Here is a 23,200-nt window from a genome sequence, read left to right on the forward strand (position 1 = left end):
ATCATAGTGACGGCGTAGAAGATGAAGAGTTTGATGGTGCAGCCCTCCAGCAGCAGACTGATGAAGGAAGTGTCATGAAGAGTTTACTTGGCTTTGTCAAAGAGCATGTTTGTCTTTTAGATACATCACTTTGGGATTTTTTATATTTATTTACACTAAGCAATACCTGCAGCTCTAAAGAACCGACTCCAAAGCTTAATACTGAGCTCAAGTATGAGAGATCATGATTGTTATTGGCCTTATAAAAGTTTCTTGATTATGGTGGAAATGAGTTTGAGGCAGCTGTTGATGTGAGCCATGTTTGCAGCTGGAAAATATAGTAAAAATAACAGCACTGCTCCCAGAGTGCAGAGGAGTTTTATTTCTCTGGGGAGAAGGATTTCCAGTAAACCAAAGAGAGGGGCACGTGTTGGTTGGATTTGAAAACTTCTGTGAATGTAGGGCCAGTCTGAATATGACCTCCTACGATCAAATCCAGATGTGGAAGGAGAGTGAATTTACTGGAACACTGTAAGCACATTTTATTTTTTAAAATAACACATTTACACATATAATTAAGTACAGTGATGTAGGTTATGTCATTTTTATGCTACTTATTTTCATGGAAAATGTCTGGTGTTCACATTAATTACATCTTCCATATCAATAGTACTGGTAATGGGTTTTGACTGTCTGTACAATTATGCATACAACCTGCTGCAGTTGTTTTTTGTTTGATTTGTGTTGGAAAAAGTTCCTTTACAGCAGTGAAACAGAAAAAAATTTCAGACCGACACGGTTTCTTTTTTCCCCTTTTAATCCTGTAACATGGTTAGATTTACAGTTTTAATCAGAAGAAAACACGACACATAGAGACGTCAAAAATGCAAAGATATACAAAAATATTTCCCTTATAAACATTTTTACAAGCAGCTGCATCATCACAGCACTCAGGTTTCAAACTGCAAGCTTGGAAGATTCTGTCCTACTAACAAACTTCACATGAGGTCGCAAAAGAATGTGGCTTTTCTTTTAAATACATTTAATTTTACCATGACAAATCGAATCAGTAACATTAACACTGCCTTCCACAAACACAGCAGGTTACACGGGTCCAGCTGTGAGTGGTCTCAGGGATCTCAAGATGGCTGATAGCTGGTGGAAGCTGCCAGCTCTGTTCAGAGATGGAATGCAGGAAATTCTGTGAAAGAGATTTTAATTTAGAGATTAAAGACTGTTTTTACAGTAATAGTAGTTAAGGTGAAGACTTTAGAGCCAAAAGTAGGTGAATTTTCTTCAGCAAAGAGTGAAGAAGCTGGAAACTAAAAGGGTGAAATTGTACAAATTTCATTTTGAATTTAAAAACTTTTTTTTAACACAAACACAGAAAAGTCCACGTGAAAAGAATTATTTCTATGCATCAAAGCAATTTTGGCAGATAAGAAATTAAGAAATAAAACTGCCATTTTGGGTGATATTATGCTCGATTCCCTCCTGAAATGTTGGGATGGTGTTATTCAGACTAGTGGGCTGGAGAAAGCAGTTAAGCTATTGAGATGGATTTCTTATGACTGACTTTTTGGCCCAATATTTACGATAATAAGTTTAGTATATGGGTCTCAAAAGGTTTAACTACTTATTATTCTCTTACCCATGAGGGGGCATTCTTGAGCTTTGAGACATTAAGACAAAAATATGGACTAGGTCAAGACCATTTTTACAGGTATTTACAAGTCAGGCATTACTTTGATGAAAACATTAAAATTATAATAGAAAACAGTGAATTGGGCTTTGTGGAGCACTGTTGTTATCAAAAAATTAAAAATTAAAAACAAAACAAAAATTTTTCATGCTGCTTGAAAAATATTTCACTTTGAAATTCAAGAAGAAAAAAAAACAGGACTGTATGAAAGAAAAAAAACAATGCATCGTACTTTGGCTAGTATGCCGGGGTGTTGTGCAGCTCCTCGTATTTTGGTGGCATCATGGAGACCACGATGGTGTGTCTGTTTGGGTAATACAGCTGGTGAATCATGATGGAGGACAGAATCATGCCAAGCAGCTGTCGGGGAACACAGGAAGCTGAGTTAAACATCTGCAGGTTGTGAAATGTTGATTCTGATTCTGTATTCATAATGAACTAATATTATAATGAACTTAGACTCAAACTGCTATGTATTTACGTGCAAGATGATTTTTCACAAATTTAGATTTTAGTACTAGTTTACTTTTTGTTCCACTACAGATGCTGTAATTCTTCAACATTTGATGGAGAAGATGGAGAATTCAAACTTTGTAGAAAAAATATATTACATGTATACTATGACTTTCTCATTGTCACATAAATAATAGCAGGGACTAAATGCAGAGAATGCAGATGTGACATTTATGCTACCGAATCCTTGAATAATTGATAATACTCACAGCTAGAACAGCCAGAGTGAAGCTGACCACAAGCATGATGTTGTAATGAAACTGAATGTGGTCCATGATCGTGGGAAAGCAGGTCTGAAAATAGAAGGAAAAATAAAAACTGTCAAGTTCTGATATAAACTGAGGAATGATTTAAGCTTTTCAAAAGGGTGCTGGGTCGCTCACCTTAGTGTAGACGGACATTCTCTGCAGCATGAAAGTCTGGAAAATTTACAGAAATAAAGACGTTACAAACTGTGACACACCGTGACCAGTGAAGCAAGTGGGTGCATCGATACTCACGTTGTTTTCGACAGTCTGACACTTGCCCTCCTTCTCCTCCTCCTGGCTGCATACACAGGAGTCGGGGATGTTCTCCCAGTCTTTGTAGCTGAACAGACCACAGCAGTGAAACTACAAACACCAGCAGGAGAAGAAAGAAAGAGGAGAGTTACTCATCTTCAGGAGGATCATCAGCTGGAAATAAACGTTAAAAAGTGTGTGAATTTTTTTTTTAGAAAAAAGTGATCAAATTACTTGTGGACAGTTTGCCTGCTCTTATTCTGAAAGCTCACTTGCTGCCAACTATCAACTGTATATAAATAATGGCACAGTGTATTATGTCATGTTTCAAAGGTCATCTGATGTTATTTTACATCATCACCAGTTTGCAAGTGCTAAATCTTTTATGCCCTGATTGAGTGCATCTTTTTTCCATGAATGTAACTTGTATTTAGCAACAACAAAAGAAAAACTCATTTTAAAAAGATTAAGAGATTGCAGCGAGCAAGTTAGAATAGCTCACCTTCTCCTGAATGACCTCAGCCATGTTCCTCACATCCTCTGAAGATTTGTCCAGAGGCACAAACCTCCTGAAAGTCTGCTCCACGATGCCTTTGAGCTGCAAAAATCAAATATTTTTATAGCATGTATTACATTTATATTTTAAAAATTAAAGCATTTTAATGGTTATGAAAGATAATATGGGTAAGGTAAAGTAATGAAAAAGTAATTGTATTTATATGTGTTGATTATTTAAAAAAAAGCATGATTTAAAAAGTTTTTCCAGTTAAATCAAATAAATCTCTTCACATGACTTCGTCCAGCATCCTGCCTTTACCTGAGGATGAATGATGGCAGCAGGGATTCCAATTATGAGCATCACCAAGCATCCAATGACCATAAACACCAGGAACTGCAGAGGAAAATTCATTCATTTTCTTAAACACTTGCATTATCAAATCATGACTATTACATTTGTCACAGATGGTCTTCATTAAGAAATACAAACAGCCCATAATGGAATGAGACTAACAACCCATATGGAAAAGATATATATAAATCTTATAAAGTTTGTATCTGTCTTGTGTGAAACTTGTATAAAAAGCATACAAGAGTGAAAACAGATATAAGATCCCTAGAAAAATTATATAAATGAAACTTGTATGTTTTGGATACTTACTAAAACAATATATGAAAGTGGCTACTTTAATGGGTAAATCATATAAGCCTTATATGATTCATTATATGAAGTAGGCCACATCTTATGCAAGTCTTTTATAAGTTTTTTCCATTTCTTTTCAATGTGGGAAGATAAGAGAAAGCAAAACTAAACACAGCAAACAAGATGGGAGACCACCAAAATAAAACCGTTCTCTGCTGCCTGTTGGAGCGGGGGGCCTAGGAGGAGGAGTTGGCTGTCCGATTGGGGTCTGGAATGTGGGGCCTCCCTGCTGCTGCCGAGTCGGGTCGGTCTGCTTCTCTCCACCCCAGGGAAAAGGGAAACACTACCTGGGTCTGGGTGCAGTTTCCCCCTCCAGGGGCAAGGGTATCTAGACCTGGGGCTTAGAGTACGCTTGGGGAGTGTGATTGTGTGTACAATGTCTCTTTGTGTCTGTCTCCACGTTGGGTGAGTGATGAGTAATTGCATATGAGAGCATGAGGGTGGGAATGGATGTCTGTATCTGTGTGTGCCTGTATGTCTGTGTCTACATGTCAGGTTGGGTATCAGACGCCACCTCTCTAGGGACATCTCAGGCCCTCCAAGGTTTGGAGGCCTATCTCCCCCACCACTTCCCCTGCCAGTGGCAGACGCCCTCAGACATCAGTGCATTGGTTGTTCTTTGTATCCGGGCATGGGCGTCCAGGTACACACCGGCTCACTCCTTGGTGGCTGCTTGTCGGGGCCTGGAGCCTGGGTCTCGCTCGGGCCACTTCGGGGGTGGGGTGCCCTCAGCCTCTCGACCTGGGGCTCAGTCACTCTGGCACAGCTGGCTGCTGGCGGAGCTCACGGGCATGTCACTGCAACCCCCCCTGGCTTCTGCTCCACGGCTGCTGAGTGGCCCTTCATCTGGGGCTCTCATCAGCTCTTTCTGGGACAGTGGCGCGGCTGCCCCTCTGTTGGTCTTCCTTGGTCTCTTGTGTTCTGAGGGCCTCTGGATGTCTGGAGTTTTGATCTCCTCCATACCTGCTTCATGCCCTGGAGGACGGGGCTGTGGCTCCCCACACCCTCTAGCAGATCATTACATGAAGGAACCTTTTAATACAAGCGCGTTCATGCTCACAGCTGTACACACGGGTGCTCACACACACAAACTACACCCTTTTTGGCTCCTACCTCAAAGCAGAGCACCATACTGTAATGCAAAGATAATAAAAATGAGAAAAACCCAAAACATCCCCAAAACTTAAAACCAATGACAGTCTGAACTCACCATGATCAGGGCCACTTTGCTCTCCTTGTGGGCTCCGTAGGCTCCCAGCAAGGCGATCATCATGGCGATGCAGCCCACCACGTAGAGGATGAAGAGTTGGGTGGAGCGACCCTCCAGCTGTGGACAAAAGTGTCACGAAAGGTTAGTGGGCTTTGTCTGTTTGTTCCCACATGTTACATTTATGTTTGAATGTGTCCTCACGTTATATCCTCGAACGTCCATGAAGAACTGATACCACAGAGCGAGGGCGATGGCTACTCCACCAGCAAGCTGAACAAACAGAAACAGTCTGGTTAGAGCTGCTGGATCCTTTAAACACAACCAGGATATGAAATGACTGCACAGCCACACACGTGGACGAAGCACAACAACAAACTCTGAAAGTAAGAACAAACGTGTTGAGTTGATGTCGGTTTATTTTACTCTTCTAAGCTTCGGTTTCATTTAATTGTAAAAAAGGAGGCAAATGTGGTTGTTTTTGACTGCTGCGTCTGCCTGCTGACTGGTTGATGTCTTTAAGGAGATTCTGGATTAAAGTCTGCGATTATCATTTCCTAAATAATCTCTTTACTCACCATGAAGAATATGTTGAAGACAGTGAAGATGTGTTTGAGGCAGATGTTGATCTGAGCCATGTTTGCAGCTGGAAAAGTCCAAAGCCCAAAGTCCAGATGAGCTCCGACTGCAGCGAAGTGAAGTGAAGTGAGAGGAGAGCAGCTGAGTGAGCTGCTTTGAAGGGTTTCAGGGCTTTGCTGGGCGGGACGTCCGATATGTTAGAGGTGGAAACTTCTGTGGAATGCTTGTTTAACAAGGGGAGGTTCAAAGCAGGGTCTTCCTCCTTCCAGTAAATCCAGCGGAAATAGTTGTTGCTGTGAGCAGGGACGGAAGCTGTTCACAGACTGGCTGGAGTGGAGGAGAGGGCGGTGTTATGCCCCGTTTAAAACAATCCAGATGTGGAGACATGACTCATTTTACTTTTATGAGAATCTGTCGTCAGCAGGAGGAGAGATAACTTACCGAAAGTCAGTTTATTCCTCTACAGCTCAAAGTAATTTTTACTGCATCTGCACACAATGTACTCAGAGTTTTCTTTTAATAAATGAGATATGTTTATTAAGGGTACTGCACTTAAGCACAAAGATTTGTATATAACTTTTTATGTTGTATCATATCTGCAGTGGTTTCAAATGTAAAGCAGTATGAGTACTGCACTCAAATACAGATTACATCGTCTTTAACTTCCCTCCTTATTACTTTTATAGTTGCATCTTATTAAATAATACTTTTTGTTTTATGAAGTAGGTTTTGTAGTTTTTTGTGTCTTTGTAGTTTTTTGTGCATATCACACTTGATTTTTTTTTTTATTGATTCCTAATCATTTTTCATTGTGGAATAATTCGACCCACAAAGACTTTGAGCGTCCACAGAGCACTTTTAGTCCTCCGAGTGTGAACGAGCTGTCAGACAGAGCAAAGCAATGCAAACACTACCCTGAGTCCCACGTCACTGTTTTGGAATCTGCAGCTGTGAAAAAAACAGAAACTTGTGAGATGAAAAAATGATCACTGAATGTAAAATTTGGAATTGATGCCTACAACATGTTGCAGCGGTTGATTTGATTTGTGTTGGATTTTGTAGTTTGTGCCATCATGCAGTTGTTTTTAAATCCTTTCTGTCTTCTCATTTTATTTCTAAAGTTGTAAAGTTTCATGTTACCCTTTTGCGACCCTTTCCTGTTCAGCAGTCAGCACTAGAGCAGGGCGAAATGACCAAAAATATTTATCACGATATACATTTGAAAATTTGTGATAACGATATAACTGACGATATAAGTGACACTAGACAAAATACTTTACAACTCCACAACTTTATTTGTGCAAAAAAAAAAATCAACGTATTTTCACTTAAACAAGCAGCTTTTTTTATGTGCATTAAAGTTATATAAAAAGTTAACAGTGCAAATGCAAAATCCTTGCTGACAGTTTAACCAAAAGGAATTTCCAGTGGAAATTGGCTGACATATCCTCAGCATAACCATGTATAATATCCACAAAACTTAGAAAGAGGTTATACACACACAATACCGTAATATTATGTTGATGCACAGTACGTATCACTCCGCGAGGCTCCTGCCTACGATGTCCGTAATGCTCTGACAATCCATCAAGCGGTGCGGATTCGTCTTAGCAAAGTTGTACTAAAACATTTGACAAATTTTCGAGCGCCGTGTACATAAAATCGTTTCGAGGTCAGTAAACACAACCAGAATTCATACATAAGGCACACGGGATTATAAGGGGCACTGTCGATTTTCAGAAAAATCAAAGGATTGATTTTAAGTGCGCCGTATTTTCCAAAAAACAAGGTAATAACGACGGGCCGCTAGCATGTGCTACCAAAAATAGTGCTTTGTTGTGTATCTGACGGACGAAAGCTAAACCAGTTCCACACCACTGAAGTTGCAGGATTTTTACAAACCAATTCTGGTTCATCCGTTTCATTTAACGATCCGCTTTCGCCCTTCTCATTCTCCACCATGCTTTTTCCGCCATGTGCGTATGAAAACAAAGGTACGCATGCGCGTTTTACTCATATTCTATCGTGATATTTCATTTTTTTATCGTTGCCCGACATTATACCGGTATTACCATGAACTGTATGATATGGCCCAGCCCTAGTCAGCACATTTAAAAACTGCAGTTGAGCCTAAAGTGCTGTTTTTCCTTTTCAGGACAAAGATATGTAGGAAGCTAAAGAGCAGCAGAGAAATGCCAGGAAAGAGAAATTGAGGGAAGGAGGGACAACTTTCCTTGGAAGTAGACATGTGGGAGGTACGAGATTAAGTTACTGTGACGCAGCTCAGAGGAACAACAATGAAGGCTTTGTGGGGTTTAAAGGAGAAACGTTATTTGCAGGACAGGAAGAATTCATGAAACTGTTTAGTCGTCTTGTGTTAATCTAATAAAATAATAATTACAAATATATTATTATTATAATATTCCACGATGAGCTGGAAGTGGTATTACTGCAAAGTGGGATTATTTAGTTTTAATTTGGGACAAATACATAAAGTCTCATGCTTTATACTGGATTGAACAAATATGATGAGTTGCACCAGAAAAACAAAATTAACAGTCTCACTTATAAATAATCCTGTTGTTTTCAGATGTTACTCTAATTTAAACTTAAAATAATCCTGTTGACTATTTTCATATTTGTTTAACTTTTGAGACCTGAGTAGTTTCTCTCACATCATCAAATTTTTTAAATAAGTATCTGCGATTTGCCGAAAGAGTTATATATTGATTACTTTTCTGTCCGTCCACCGATTTTAAGAAACCTTGTCCTCGCCGGTCAACTCACCATTCTCTTTCTCTCTCCTCTCTGTCATGTGTGTCTATCTGTTCTGGTTTTGGTGCAGAAGCAGGACTGTGTGAAGGCAAGGCAAGGCAAGTTTATTTATATAGCACAATTCAACAACAAGGTGATTCAAAGTGTGAGGTTTCCCATCTTCTGCCTTCACACGCCTGGATTAATCACGCACCTTTTCCTGATGCCCTCGTTGTGGCCTCTCCGTAAGGGAGCGGCAGCTCTTGAGTACTTGCTGGATTGTTGTCCTACTAAGTTAGTGCGACCCAAGTACAAGCCAAGCCTTGAGCTTGTGTTCCCACTTACCTGTGAGAGAGATACTTACAGTTGTACGTTCCTCTTCTGAAGTCTTGCAGTCATTTTCACATAATTTCAGTCTTCTCATTTTATTTCTAAAGTTGTGCCTTACCATTTTGTAACCCTTCTTGTACAGTAGTTCATACAGCATTTTAGAGTTGACCCTAAAGTGCCGTTTCTCCTTTTTAGAGTGAAGAGATCTAGGAAGATGTGGAAGCTGAAAAGCTGCTGAGAAATAAGCAGTATTCCATTTAAAACGATGCTCAGTTGGTGCTAAGGAGCCCAGTGTGCCAAGAATACATATCCTGCACACAATTATCAGCAGCAGCGTGAACCACTGATAAAAGGCAGGATGGATCTTTTCCTGTTGTTTATGTCAGATTCTGACTACAACATCTGAATGTGGGGGCAGAACTCATTTTCTACTGGAGTTCGCCTCTGCATCATGTTTAAACACTCCACACAGGATGCTCTGCAGACTGTGACAAAGCACAGCTGTTGCTGAATATAAAAGGCCCCTGTGGTTCACTTTTTATTGCCTGTAGTTTACAGTATAATGACTAATACTATAATAATTAAGTAATTGTGACTCTGACAGTGAAGAAAGTGAACCTGGCATGTTTGATGGAGATTTAGCACAGCTGTTCAATTCAGAAACAGAGGATGAGGACTTCGATGGGTTTGATTGATGACGATTACCGGTAAAATAAATGTGAATACCAAATTCAGTTTTGCTCCCGCTCCATTTTTAAATACGCAGACTTGTATGCTTGTGTCTGTTGTTGTTGTAAGGCGGACGTAGTAGAGGACACCATGAGAACATTAAAGGGGGAAGTGTGGGCGTAGATTATATATAAAACCCACACCCTATAAGCAGGTGCGCCTTATGTGTGTGTTAAATACAGTAATGGCACACATAACTGAGACTGCGCATTTTAGTACCGTGCGTGAAAATACGGTATCTGGAAGATTTTGCCTCTGAGGAAGATTTTATCTTTGATTGGATCTTTGATTATGGAAATCCTATAAAAACTGAGAGAAGTACTCAAAATGACTAAATAAGTAATGTAATCTTAATGACTTTTATAAGGTACAAGGGGAACAACAAGTGAATGTCAGTAGTTCAACCATGAAGGTCACTGGCAAATTTGTTCACTCGAAGATAAACTTCTACTCTTCATGTGTAACTTCACACTTGGTTGGTTGACTACCCTCTCGGTAGAATCACAGCTGTCTCTGATCGCTGAGGTGAGAGGGCTAGTGTTCACTGCTTTGATCTCAGAGGACGACTTTCTCTCTTACCCTTCGTGTCGTCAAGACACACTAAGCAATCTTCTAATTGCAGCAATTCAAGAGCCTGCTGAAGATTATTGTTTGCTGAATACATACCAGCAATCATGTGATAGGTTTAGTTATTAATAGGAGCTGACTTATGATGCATTACTAGGAGTAGCATTCCAAGTTAGCACAGTGTCCACTCTGCAGCTGGACTGAATTTCTACAATTCCTATTCTGGGTCTGATCCATAAAATCCTGCTGGAAAAGACAGACTGATATCTGAAATGTATACCTTATGCTGAGTACAGCATAGGGTATACAGGTGTGCTCTCCTTTGATTTGATTCAAGCCCTTGACAAAAGTGGAAAGGAAAAACTAATTTTTAAAAGTCAGAAACCTCTGGTAGATCCAGGTTCCCGGAAGGGGCAGCTGCAGCTGGAGTTGTTGGTTTTTAAATTTACTGGCAACGAAGTTTAAAGCTGAATTTGACTGTATAGTTACTTCTTCATAGCTGTTCCTTTATTAAAGAAAAGAAAACATAGGGGTGGATATGAGGGAATATTCCTGCAGATTTCCCATGTGTGGGACTAATAAAGGTTATCTTAAGTTAGATGTGTTTCTGATTATTAGGTAGAGAGTATAATTTACTCACTGCACAAAGTGATGTCAGAGAGACATCTTATATAAGTCATTTTTGCATGTTGAATTTTGGTCCACTAAAGTGGTTGTTTTGTAAGGCTAGGCGACGTTGTGTTTTTTTTAACGTGTAATGAATGTCTGGCGTTATCTTCCTCTCATTGTAGCAGAGGCTCTCAAACTGGTGTTCCCAATCCACAGATTGGGTATAAGCAAAAAACCTATGGTGGCACCTAGATACATGTGCATCATCCGGGGTTGAGTTAATTAGCGCAATGGACAAATATTTAAGTCCATCTACTTCATCGAGTAATGCAAAAGCCAAACTAGCTAAAGTATCACAATAATTAATTTGTATTTGGCTTTATCGAGAATGACAATGGCAGACCAAAGTGTGTTTGTGTCTTCAAGAAGTAATAAAATAAATGAAGCCAGCAAAGCTAAAGCAGCATCTCATCACAAAGCACCCTGAGTTTTATCAGAGTTAGGATTATAAGAGGCCCTTTAACACACTCTGTTAGGGAGTTTTTATTGTTTTATTTGCTTATGGTTCAAAAGTTATGTTACACATATTTCACCAGACACAGTTTTCTGTAGAAACAGGAAGCTGACCCTGTGACACTGGGATTTACCGCAAGAGACCAGCACAGAAATGCATATCCGCAGAAGTTGACTTGCATTATAAATAATTTCCCCCAGGGATCAATAAAGTATTCTGATTCTGATTCTGATTCTGATTATATTATTCTTAGAAATTGACTTGCAACACACATACTTTGTGACACACACACACAGCTTACACACACAGACAGCATCAGGACCTGCGTAACAGGAAATGTGATTATATTTGCATATTGACGATGTAACCTATAAAAATAAACGAATACTGCAGTTCGGTGTGATTTGCTCTGAGCTTTTCACCCGTGCAGCACGTTAACCTACACAAGTGTCTCAGTGTTGATTATTCACCTGACTGTTTGTTAACTGAATATCACCGACACACTCACTTCCTCTTACAAAGCTCAATAAAACAGGATACTTGTAAAAATGAACCCTGAAGGGTTTTAAGCCCTGAGAATTTCAGGACAATATATCCTGTAACTCTGACGTTATGAGGGGAAACATTGCATCCGTAAAATGCCATAAAATAGTAAAAACTAAGGTGATGTTCTCTAATTCATATGTAAATAATGAGATTCGTGGAAGATTTCAAGTGCTTTTTTTCACTGTTGACTGTGTGCCTTTGTGTAAACCTGAGCAACAGCTCGGCCAATGACAGGCGAGGAACAGCACAGCCTTATTTGCATACAGCGGAAATAAAAGAGCCACTCTCAGCTGACGAGCACATTCTCCGCTGTGAGGAAGTGAAGTAAGAAAATGCCTGAACCCGCCAAGTCAGCGCCCAAAAAGGGCTCCAAGAAAGCCGTGACTAAGACCGCCGGCAAGGGCGGCAAGAAGAAGAGAAAGACCAGGAAGGAGAGCTACGCCATCTACGTGTACAAGGTGCTGAAGCAGGTCCACCCCGACACCGGCATCTCGTCTAAGGCCATGAGCATCATGAATTCGTTCGTCAATGACATCTTCGAGCGTATCGCCGCTGAAGCCTCCCGCCTGGCCCACTACAACAAGCGCTCCACCATCACCTCCAGGGAGATCCAGACCGCAGTTCGCCTGCTTCTCCCCGGTGAGCTGGCCAAGCACGCAGTGTCTGAGGGCACAAAGGCCGTCACCAAGTACACGAGCTCCAAGTAAACTGCATCTTTACTTAATCCCGAACAACGGCTCTTTTCAGAGCCACACATCTCTTCTAAAGCGTACATGTCCTGACTTTATTTAATTTGTAGCTGTCATGATGGTGAAACATAAATTACAGCTTGTGTTACTCTTGTATGCTTTGAATAAAAAAAAAAAAAAAAGAAGAGAGAAATTTCAAGGACTTAATGATGGACCACCTGACCAGAACAGTCCTAACGCCATCACTATATCATTTAGCATTATTACTATTTGGTTGGTTTGGTTTTGTAGTTTGTGTGGTTTTGTTTTGTTTTGTTTTTTTGTTTTTGTTTTTTTTTTTTGGGGGGGGGGGGGGTCATGTTTTGTGGTCCCTTGTCTGCGAAAAGCACTGAATAAATACACTTGTGGGTTTCTCAGAAATAATGACATGTGAACAAGAGCTTATTGAGCTCATCCTGGTGAGGCAAATGTTTGGCTTCAAATCACAATTCTGATCGTAAAATCCTGGACAGGATTACAAATACAATAAATAAACGCGATTCGTTTCAGTTTCACATTTCAAACTACAGTGACATCCTCCGTGTGTGTGTGTGTGTGTGTGATCTATACATGTGTTAATCGTTTTAATGTAGTTCAACACTTATGCTAGACTCTGGGTGAAACGTTAAGAGGGTGTGTGGTTTTTGTTACAAATACGGACACTTGGGTTTAGTTTGAAATAAAAATGTGAACTCCACTCAGACATTGTGTGTGATTTGGTGTGAGTCTCCCTTCGGTTAGACTTAATTTGTCATTTAACAAAAGACCACATTTCCACATTTAGAAAATAGAAGAGTGGGCGGAGCCGCTGAGCTTCGAGTCGCCGTCACACCGTCTGTTTTCTCTTACGTCCGCCGAGCACACATAATAACACGGCTCCGTGGAGTTTAACTTCATTCGACTTTGCTCGTTCAGAGAAGAAATTATAACCATGAGTGGAAGAGGCAAAGGTGGCAAAGGACTCGGGAAAGGAGGCGCCAAGCGTCACCGTAAGGTGCTCCGTGATAACATCCAGGGTATCACCAAACCCGCGATCCGTCGTCTGGCTCGCCGTGGCGGAGTGAAGCGTATCTCCGGTCTGATCTACGAGGAGACCCGCGGAGTGCTGAAGGTGTTTTTGGAGAACGTCATCCGTGATGCTGTTACCTACACGGAGCACGCTAAGAGGAAGACTGTGACCGCCATGGATGTGGTGTATGCTCTGAAGAGGCAGGGCCGCACTCTGTACGGCTTTGGCGGTTAAACTCAGTCGCCCTAATCCATCAAACGGCTCTTTTAAGAGCCACACACTTCTCTTTAAGAGCGTTGTTCTGCGATCTTTTTGTTTTTGTCACTTTTTACTGCCTTTTTGTGTTTTGTTTTGCACTCTGAATATCTTATACGCCATTAGGTGATGAGAATTGTCAGGTAGGAAATATTGTACTGCATGATGGTGGACTGCACTGGTGCACCTGAGAGAGATACCCGCCCATGTTGACGTGCGAGCATTAGTGATGGGATTTCTGGCTCTTGTTAGAGACCCGGCTCTTCGGGTTATTTTGTTGCTTTAATTTATTATTAGCAATAATATAAAACTATGCACAAAAGGAATTACTAACGTAAAAAAGTGGTTCTATTTATTTTTGTATATAAATATATGCGGTGGCTCCTAGAGACAAAACATGTACAAACTCCAAAACAAATTTCTAGTGTTAACTGAACTTCAAAAACAGAGCTACCTAGATCACTTAAATTACACAATTGAAAGCGTGTGTGTATGTGTATATATCTGAGCACAAGATCCATAGAGGCTGGGGTCTATCACACCAGGCAAGACCCCAGGTGCAGGCTGTATAAAGATGTCCCAGAGACAATCCAGCACATAACAGCAGGGTGCAAGATGCTAGCAGGCAAGGCATACATGGAGCGCCATAACCAAGTGGCCGGCATAGTGTACAGGAACATCTGTGCCGAGTATAACCTGGAAGTCCCGAGGTCAAAATGGGAGATGCCCCCAAGGGTGGTGCAGAATGACCGAGCTAAGATCCTGTGGGACTTCCAGATACAGACGGACAAAATGGTGGTGGCTAACCAACCGGACATAGTGGTGGTGGTAGATAAACAGAAGAAGACGGCCGTAGTGATCGATGTAGCGGTTCCGAATGACAGCAATATCAGGAAGAAGGAACACGAGAAGCTGGAGAAATACCAAGGGCTCAGAGAAGAGCTCGAGAGGATGTGGAGGGTGAGGGTAACAGTGGTCCCCGTGGTAATCGGAGCACTAGGTGCGGTGACTCCCAAGCTAGGCGAGTGGCTCCAGCAGATCCCGGGAATAACATCGGAGATCTCTGTCCAGAAGAGCGCAGTCCTGGGAACAGCTGAGATACTGCGCAGGACCCTCAAGCTCCCAGGCCTCTGGTAGAGGACCCGAGCTTGGAGGATAAACCGCCCGCAGGGGCGTGCTGGGTGTTTTATATATGTATATGTATATATATATGTATATGCATGTATATTCAATTCAATTCAATTTTATTTATATAGCGCCAAATCACAACATAAGTCGCCTCAAGGCGCTTCATAGATACAGAGGAAAAACCCAACAATCATATGACCCCCTATGAGCAAGCACTTTGGCAACAGTGGGAAGGAAAAACTCCCTTTTAACAGGAAGAAACCTCCGGCAGAACCAGGCTCAGGGAGGGGCGGGGCCATCTGCTGCGACCGGTTGGGGTGAGAGAAGGAAGACAGGATAAAAGACATGCTGTGGAAGAGAGACAGAGGTTAATAACAGATATGATTCAATGCAGAGAGGTCTGTTAATACATAGTGAGCGAGAAAGGTGACTGGAAAGGAAAAACTCAATGCATCATGGGAATCCCCCGGCAGCCTATGTCTATTGCAGCATAACTAAGGGAGGATTCAGGGTCACCTGGTCCAGCCCTAACTATATGCTTTAGCAAAAAGGAAAGTTTTAAGCCTAATCTTGAAAGTAGAGATAGTGTCTGTCTCCTGAATCCAAACTGGAAGCTGGTTCCACAGAAGAGGGGCCTGAAAACTGAAGGCTCTCCCTCCCATTCTACTTTTAAATACTCTAGGAACAACAAGTAGGCCTGCAGAGCGAGAGCGAAGTGCTCTAATAGGGTGATATGGTACTACAAGGTCATTAAGATAAGATGGGGCCTGATTATTTAAGACCTTGTATGTGAGGAGCAGGATTTTGAATTCAATTCTGGATTTAACAGGAAGCCAATGAAGGGAAGCCAAAACAGGAGAAATATGCTCTCTCTTTCTAGTCCCTGTCAGTACTCTTGCTGCAGCATTTTGGATTAGCTGAAGGCTTTTCAGTGAGTTTTTTGGACATCCTGATAATAATGAATTACAGTAGTCCAGCCTGGAAGTAATAAATGCATGAACTAGTTTTTCAGTGTCACTCTGAGACAGGATATTTCTAATTTTAGAGATGCTGCGCAAATGGAAGAACGCAGTCTTACATATTTGTTTAATATGTGCATTGAAGGACATGTCCTGGTCAAAAATGACTCCAAGGTTCCTCACAGCGTTACTGGAGGCCAAGGTAATGCCATCCAGGGTAAGAATCTGGTTAGATACCATATTTCTAGGCTTTTCAGGGCCAAGTACAATAACCTCAGTTTTATCTGAATTAAGAAGCAGAAAGTTAGCGGCCATCCAGGTCTTTATGTCTGTAAGACATTCCTGCAGTTTAACTAATTGGTGTGCGTTATCTGGCTTCATGGACAGATAGAGCTGGGTGTCATCTGCATAGCAGTGAAAATGTATGCTATGTCTTCTAATGATACTGCCTAAGGGAAGCATGTATAATGTAAACAGAATTGGTCCTAGCACTGAACCCTGTGGAACTCCATAATTAACCTCAGTGTGTGAAGAGGACTCTCCATTTACATGAACAAATTGGAGTCTATTAGATAGATATGATACAAACCACTGCAGTGCAGTACCTGTAATACCTACAGCATGTTCTAATCGCTCTAATAGGATATTATGGTCGACAGTATCGAATGCTGCACTAAGGTCTAGCAGGACAAGCACAGAGATGAGTCCACTGTCAGAGGCCATAAGAAGATCATTTGTAACCTTCACTAAAGCTGTTTCTGTGCTGTGATGAGCTCTGAAACCTGACTGAAACTCTTCAAATAAACCATTCCTCTGCAGATGATCTGTTAGCTGTTTGACAACTACTCTTTCAAGGATTTTTGATATGAAAGGAAGGTTGGAGATTGGCCTATAATTAGCTAAGACTGCTGGGTCTAGAGATGGCTTTTTGAGTAAAGGTTTAACTACAGCTAGCTTGAAGGCCTGTGGTACATAGCCGATCATTAGAGATAGGTTGATTATATTTAAGATCGAAGAATTAATTAATGGCAGGACTTCTTTGAGCAGTTTTGTAGGAATGGGGTCTAAAAGACACGTTGATGGTTTGGAGGAAGTAATTATTGAAGTTAACTCAGAAAGATCAATTAGAGAAAAAGAGTCTAACTTAACATCAATGGTACTAAGAGTAGCTGTAGATAATATTACATCTGTGGGATGATTACTGGTAATTTTTTCTCTAATGATAAAGATTTTATTTGTGAAGAAGTTCATGAAGTCATTACTAGTTAACGTTAAAGGGATTGTTGGCTCAAAAGAGCTCTGACTTTTTGTCAGCCTGGCTACAGTGCTGAAGAGAAATCTGGGGTTGTTCTTATTTTCTTCAATCAGTGATGAATAGTAAGATGTTCTGGCTTTGCGGAGGGCTTTCTTATAAAGCAGCAAACTATTTCTCCAGGCTAAATGATGATCCTCTAAATTTGTGACACGCCATTTCCTCTCCAGATTACGAGTCATCTGCTTTAGGGTACGTGTTTGAGAATTATACCACGGAGTCAGGTACTTCTGATTAGAGACCTTAGTTTTCACAGGAGCTACAGTATCCAGAGTCGTACGTAGTGAGGAGGTGAAATTATTAACAAGATAATCGACCTCTGTTGGGGTAGCGTTCAGATAGCCGCTCTGCTCTATGTTGGTACAGGGCATTGAAGATGATAACAGTGGGTGGATTATATTCTTAAACTTAGTTACAGCGCTTTCAGAAAGACATCTACTTTGATAAAGTCTACTCTCCACCGCTGTGTAATCAATTATTGTAAATGTAAATGTTATCAGGAAATGATCAGACAGGAGAGGGTTTTCAGGAAACACTGTTAAATGTTCAGTTTCTATGCCATATGTTAAAACAAGATCTAGAGTGTGATTAAAGTGGTGGGTGGGTTCTTTTACATTTTGAGAGAAACCAATTGAGTCTAATAACAGATTAAATGCCATGTTGAGGCTGTCATTTTTAGCATCTACATGGATGTTAAAATCACCCACAATAATTATTTTATCTGAGCTCAGAACTAAATTAGATATAAAGTCTGAGAAATCAGACAGAAACTCTGTGTAAGGCCCAGGTGGATGATAGATGATAACAAGTAAGACTGGTTTCTGAGTTTTACAGCTGGGGTGGACGAGGCTAAGCATCAGGCTTTCAAATGAATTAAAAGTCTGTCTTGGTCTTTCATTAATTGATAGGCTGGTGTGAAAAATTGCTGCCACACCGCCCCCTCGGCTTGTGCTTCGAGATTTCTGGTAGTTAGAATGACTCGGGGGTGTTGATTCATTTAAACTAACATAATCATCCTGCTGCAACCAGGTTTCTGTAAGGTAGAGTAAATCAATTTGTTGATCAATTATTAAGTCATGTACTAACAGAGACTTGGAGGAGAGAGACCTGATATTTAATAATCCACATTTCACTGTTTTACTCTTTGGTTCAGATGTGGATACTTTATTGTTCTTTCTTTGTAATTGTTTATGTTTAAGTTGTTTGTTGCTGGTTTTTAGTTAGTTTTTTGTCTGTTTGGGAGCCGACACAGTCTCTATGGAGATGGTTTTTTTTTTTTTTTTTTGGGGGGGGTAGCAGGAGGAGAGAAGCTGCAGAGGGGCGTGTAAGACTGCAACTCTGCTTCCTGGTCCCAACTCTGGATAGTCATATTTTGGGGGGTTTAATAAATTTGTCCATATTTCTAGAAATGAGAGCTGCTCCATCCAAAGTGGGATGGATGCCGTCTCTCCTAACAAGACCAGGTTTCCTCCAGAAGGTTTGCCAATTATCTATGAAGCCCACATCGTTTCTGGGACACCACTCAGACAGCCAGCAATTTAAGGAGAACATGCGGCTAAACATGTCACTCCTGGTCTGGTTGGGGAGGGGACCAGAGAAAACTACAGAGTCCGACATTGTTTTGGCAAAGTTGCACACCGATTCAATATTGATTTTAGTGACCTCCGATTGGCGTAACCGGGTGTCATTACTGCCGACGTGAATTATGATCTTACTGAATTTACGTAAGATCACATGTATGTATATGTATATATATGTATGTATATGTGTATATATGTATATGTGTATGTGTGTATATATGTATGTATGTATGTATGTATTTATATATGTATATGTATATATATATATATATATATATATATACAAACAACAACTGAGATAATTCATCCACAATACGAGGTTAGTCATTCATATACTGCTGCATGGGCTGGGCTGTAGTTACATCATAAGGGTTTAAAAATTGAGCTTTAAAATGATTGGCAGTAATAAAAGCCGAGGAAGGCCAACAGTGATCACTGACTGTTTTTAGGAGCTTTTTGAGATTAAATAGAAGAAAATACATAACATTAAACATGTTAACAACACAAAAGCCATATTGAACACAGACTACTTACTTTAGGCCCGGAAGCAGGATTCGTCACGTCATCACTTAAAGACTGGCTACCTTTCTAATGTGAAGTTGTTGTCCCTTTCTCAGTCTTCTTGGCCTGCATGTTGGGCAGCACACCACCCTGAGCGATCGTCACTCAGCCCAGCAGCTTGTTCAGCTCTTCATCGTTGCGGACGGCCAGCTGCAGGTGGCGGGGGACGATTCTGGCAAGAGCATAGATTTGGTTTTGGCATTGGTGGGGGACGGATGATTCAACCACCGAACACTGCCCTGCTTTTGTCTTTGCTTCTTGATAAAAAGAGGAGAAATATACTTGCCTACATATGCTGTTCTACATGCTTTTAAACCATTTAAAAGTACAATTCATAGTTTTATATGTGAATTATATAATGTCAAATTACTATTAAACAAATGACTAAGAATTGTAGACTTTAGTTTACTTCAGCCATATTCCATCATAGTAAATCAGGTATCATACAAAATAAAATTAGCTTCAAATACAGTGATGACAATAAAAGAATATGACTTTAAGGACTTAACAACATTACTTCAGTTATAATACACCAACATCTCTTATACATTAGCACTAAGGGAACACTGAATGACCTGGTGGTTTTTGTCCATAAAACTACTCATCTAAGATTACCACAAAGTAAAAGATCTCTCAGCAACATTGTGCAACATTTTATGCACACTATTGCCCCTATCAAATAAGTGACCTGGGATTTTTTTATTCTAAACATGAACTCCTGTTACAGCAACAGACATGGACTACTGGTGCCCCACACAACAACTCAATGTCCACTATGTGAAGGAGCCAAACACATGCCTGCTCCTCTCGTTAACTGAGATAAACTGCTGGCATATTGGTTTTATATACTGTCCAGTCTCTCCTGGTGAACATGGCCTACAGTAGCATTGTTTAATCTCATTTGAGTCATTGTTGATCTCGTTTTTAGTCTTGTGAGAGCACTGAAGCTTCTTTCAGCCTCAGCCGAGGATACTGGGATGACTAAAAGCAGCCTGACAATTGTCACGATAATAAATACTAGTTAATCTATAGCACCAAATCATCAGTCAGTCACCCGTGACCTCGCCTCTTCACCTCAGTCCGAGCTACAACATGGCAGAGCTGCCTCTGTCACCTAATAAATAACAGGGAGACATTCCAAATACATGCAGTCACACATGTGCTTCAAAAACAGTAATGAACCACCAAGTCATCCTCCAATTTCACCTGTGATCTTGTATCACCATTACTCTCTGTTGGTTCTTCTATCACCTGACAAATAGGACATACATGACAATAAGAATAAAATGGGTAGCTGCTTCAGTGTTTCTGTCACTTTGTGTAGATCTTGACTCATCAGTAATGTTTGTAGGGTGAGTGCATTTTTAAAACAGTTTGTGCAAACTGCACTACAAGGTGGAATATTTGCAGAAGCATGACGACCTCATGATATTTTGTCTCAAAAATTAACCCTATGACTATGTCAGTACCATTAGGATGAAATTGTGTCACCAACATTTTAACATTAGACATAAATTTAACAGCCTCTGTACACTAATGTTAACATGTTAGGCTTACTGGCATGTCCATAGTATTTATAAAAAAAAAAAAAAAAAAGTAAATAAGTAAAGGAGGGAGACATTTAAGGATAGAACAATTCATGCTAAAAATTAATGAAGCATTTTTGTAACTGAAGTCAGTGATTTCCACGTTCATGCCGACTGTAGTTTCTGGTATAGAAAGAGCATGAAGATTAAAGTGTGACTATAATATTGATGTAATAGTAAGAAAGGAGCGAGCTCTTGGTGGGAGGGAGGTGGCTCTGAAAAGAGCCGTTGTTTGTAGGTGAGCGAGTAGCTTAAGCTCTCTCTCCGCGGATGCGGCGAGCCAGCTGGATGTCTTTGGGCATGATGGTGACCCGCTTGGCGTGGATGGCGCACAGGTTTGTGTCCTCGAAGAGACCGACCAGGTAAGCCTCACTGGCCTCTTGCAGAGCCATAACGGCAGAGCTCTGGAAGCGCAGGTCGGTCTTGAAGTCCTGAGCGATCTCGCGGACCAGGCGCTGGAAGGGCAGCTTGCGGATGAGCAGCTCGGTGGATTTCTGGTAACGGCGGATCTCGCGCAGAGCCACGGTACCGGGCCTGTAACGGTGAGGCTTCTTGACGCCTCCGGTGGCCGGGGCGCTCTTACGGGCAGCCTTAGTGGCGAGCTGCTTCCTGGGGGCTTTGCCGCCAGTAGACTTGCGAGCGGTCTGCTTGGTTCTTGCCATTGTTTCTCACTTTTCTTTTCCTGTGTTAAGGGCAGATTTTGTAGCAAACAGAGGAGACTCGCTGCTCTTAAACTGTGTGTGTCTGTGACGCGGTGCCTCCCCGGCTCATGATTGGTGAGGGGCTCCACGTGGTGCTCAGCACCGTTCAGAGGAGCACCGCCCCGCCTCGGTGTGTGCTTCTCATTGGAGAAAAGTGCATTGTAATTGCGCGCTGCCGCAAGCCTCTCTGCGATTGGTGCGTGACGAAGCTGCGCGCGCTCTGCGGAAATATAAGCGAGGCTTTGAGCCGATCAGGCCACATTTCTTTTGAGTGTTGATACTACGAAGAGAAGAACCTGTCAAAATGAGTGGACGCGGAAAGACTGGAGGCAAAGCCAGAGCTAAGGCCAAGACTCGCTCATCCCGTGCCGGGCTTCAGTTCCCCGTGGGTCGTGTCCACAGACTGCTGCGCAAAGGCAACTATGCGGAGCGTGTGGGAGCTGGCGCCCCCGTTTACCTGGCAGCTGTGCTCGAGTACCTGACCGCTGAGATCTTGGAGCTGGCTGGCAACGCGGCCCGCGACAACAAGAAGACTCGTATCATCCCACGTCACCTGCAGCTGGCTGTGCGCAACGACGAGGAGCTCAACAAACTCCTGGGGGGAGTCACCATCGCTCAAGGTGGTGTGCTGCCCAACATCCAGGCTGTGCTGCTGCCCAAGAAGACCGAGAAGCCCGCCAAGGCCAAGTAAATGCAAAGCGTTCGGCTTCACCAAAAAACGGCTCTTTTAAGAGCCACACACTCCTATCTGAGCAAACCTCCTTCTTGCTGTTACTGTCTGTAACTGGGATATGTAGATTATGCATCTTGATTTATTTTGAAATGTACGTTCATTCATATCACCTTACATGGTCAGGGACTGAAATCCACCTTCAAAATATACTATCATGAGTGCTTAAGCAGTGTTTGTTTTATTCACAAGAATAGAGGGTCTTAGTATAAAGTCAAAATTAAAAAAAAGTCAAACGCTCTCAGTCTCTCCTGCTGTGTGGTTAAGGCTCATGCCTTGTTCAACCTCATTTACATTAGGGATCAGCTGTTAAGCGCTGCTGCAGGGTGCAGCTGGGCTACCGGCAGACAGACCCTACATCCCCAGTGAGGGAAGGAAACTGGTGATGTCTCCCGAGGACACCTCGGATAAAGTACAAGAGATACAATCAGTGCTTTGTCAGTGTTTACTCAGCAGTCAAGGACAGCAATATTTGCATAGTATTTTTACTGACATGTAGTGCACATATGTTTTGGGCAAAAACATTTTTGAATATTAAAATATGAACATTTGTAACAAAAAATTGACAAATTAGCCAGTTCCAATGTAAAACTTTATCTGCCTATTTAAAAAAAAGAAGATAATCTTCTCACAAACTGGTGTTTGATTTTGAAACAGGAAAAAAGTGGGGAAACAACTGAAAAGACTAACATTTGAATAAAACCTGAAAGCAAGTAAATACTTTCTATGCTGCCTTATGGTAAACTTTGGTAATATTGATAAAGAACTTTCAAAAAAATAAAAATACAAGTGAAACATATCTCATATATAGATAATAACATGCATCTATAACCGTAATATTTTCCATCACATTTGTTGTTTTTTAACAGAATATTTTAAAATGTAGGTGATAACTTTTAAAGGTGTATTTCTTGTATGATA

At 41.3% G+C, this 23,200-nt stretch overlaps 5 protein-coding genes across 5 annotated transcripts; 3 read left to right on the forward strand and 2 right to left on the reverse strand.

The window, feature by feature from the left end:
• Positions 1–778: 778 nt before the first annotated feature.
• LOC309691914 (tetraspanin-8-like) lies at positions 779–6,161 on the reverse strand. Its single transcript, XM_082509937.1, has 10 exons — positions 5,681–6,161; positions 5,307–5,375; positions 5,106–5,222; positions 3,512–3,586; positions 3,197–3,292; positions 2,695–2,805; positions 2,578–2,613; positions 2,404–2,487; positions 1,914–2,041; positions 779–1,180 (listed from the first exon to the last, which is right to left on the reverse strand). Exons 1-9 carry the CDS (start codon positions 5,738–5,740, stop codon positions 1,919–1,921), a joined length of 771 nt encoding a protein of 256 aa, XP_082366063.1. The 5' UTR covers positions 5,741–6,161; the 3' UTR covers positions 779–1,180; positions 1,914–1,918.
• Positions 6,162–11,477: 5,316 nt separating this feature from the next.
• LOC309692542 (histone H2B 1/2) lies at positions 11,478–12,652 on the forward strand. Its single transcript, XM_082511146.1, has one exon. The coding sequence runs from the start codon at positions 12,063–12,065 to the stop codon at positions 12,435–12,437; it is 375 nt and encodes a 124-aa protein (XP_082367272.1). The 5' UTR covers positions 11,478–12,062; the 3' UTR covers positions 12,438–12,652.
• Positions 12,653–13,340: 688 nt separating this feature from the next.
• Positions 13,341–15,113, forward strand: LOC309692543 (histone H4). The gene has a single exon (XM_082511147.1). It carries the CDS (start codon positions 13,390–13,392, stop codon positions 13,699–13,701), a length of 312 nt encoding a protein of 103 aa, XP_082367273.1. The 5' UTR covers positions 13,341–13,389; the 3' UTR covers positions 13,702–15,113.
• A 5,974-nt stretch (positions 15,114–21,087) lies between these two features.
• Positions 21,088–21,534, reverse strand: LOC309691961 (histone H3.2). Its single transcript, XM_082510042.1, has one exon. It carries the CDS (start codon positions 21,508–21,510, stop codon positions 21,100–21,102), a length of 411 nt encoding a protein of 136 aa, XP_082366168.1. The 5' UTR covers positions 21,511–21,534; the 3' UTR covers positions 21,088–21,099.
• A 294-nt stretch (positions 21,535–21,828) lies between these two features.
• On the forward strand, positions 21,829–22,464 carry LOC309692242 (histone H2A-like). Its single transcript, XM_082510554.1, has one exon. The coding sequence runs from the start codon at positions 21,854–21,856 to the stop codon at positions 22,238–22,240; it is 387 nt and encodes a 128-aa protein (XP_082366680.1). The 5' UTR covers positions 21,829–21,853; the 3' UTR covers positions 22,241–22,464.
• The last annotated feature ends 736 nt before the right edge of the window (positions 22,465–23,200 follow it).

Source organism: Aulonocara stuartgranti, assembly GCF_965226115.1.
Source record: "Aulonocara stuartgranti genome assembly, chromosome: 17".
Classification (NCBI taxonomy): domain Eukaryota; kingdom Metazoa; phylum Chordata; class Actinopteri; order Cichliformes; family Cichlidae; genus Aulonocara; species Aulonocara stuartgranti.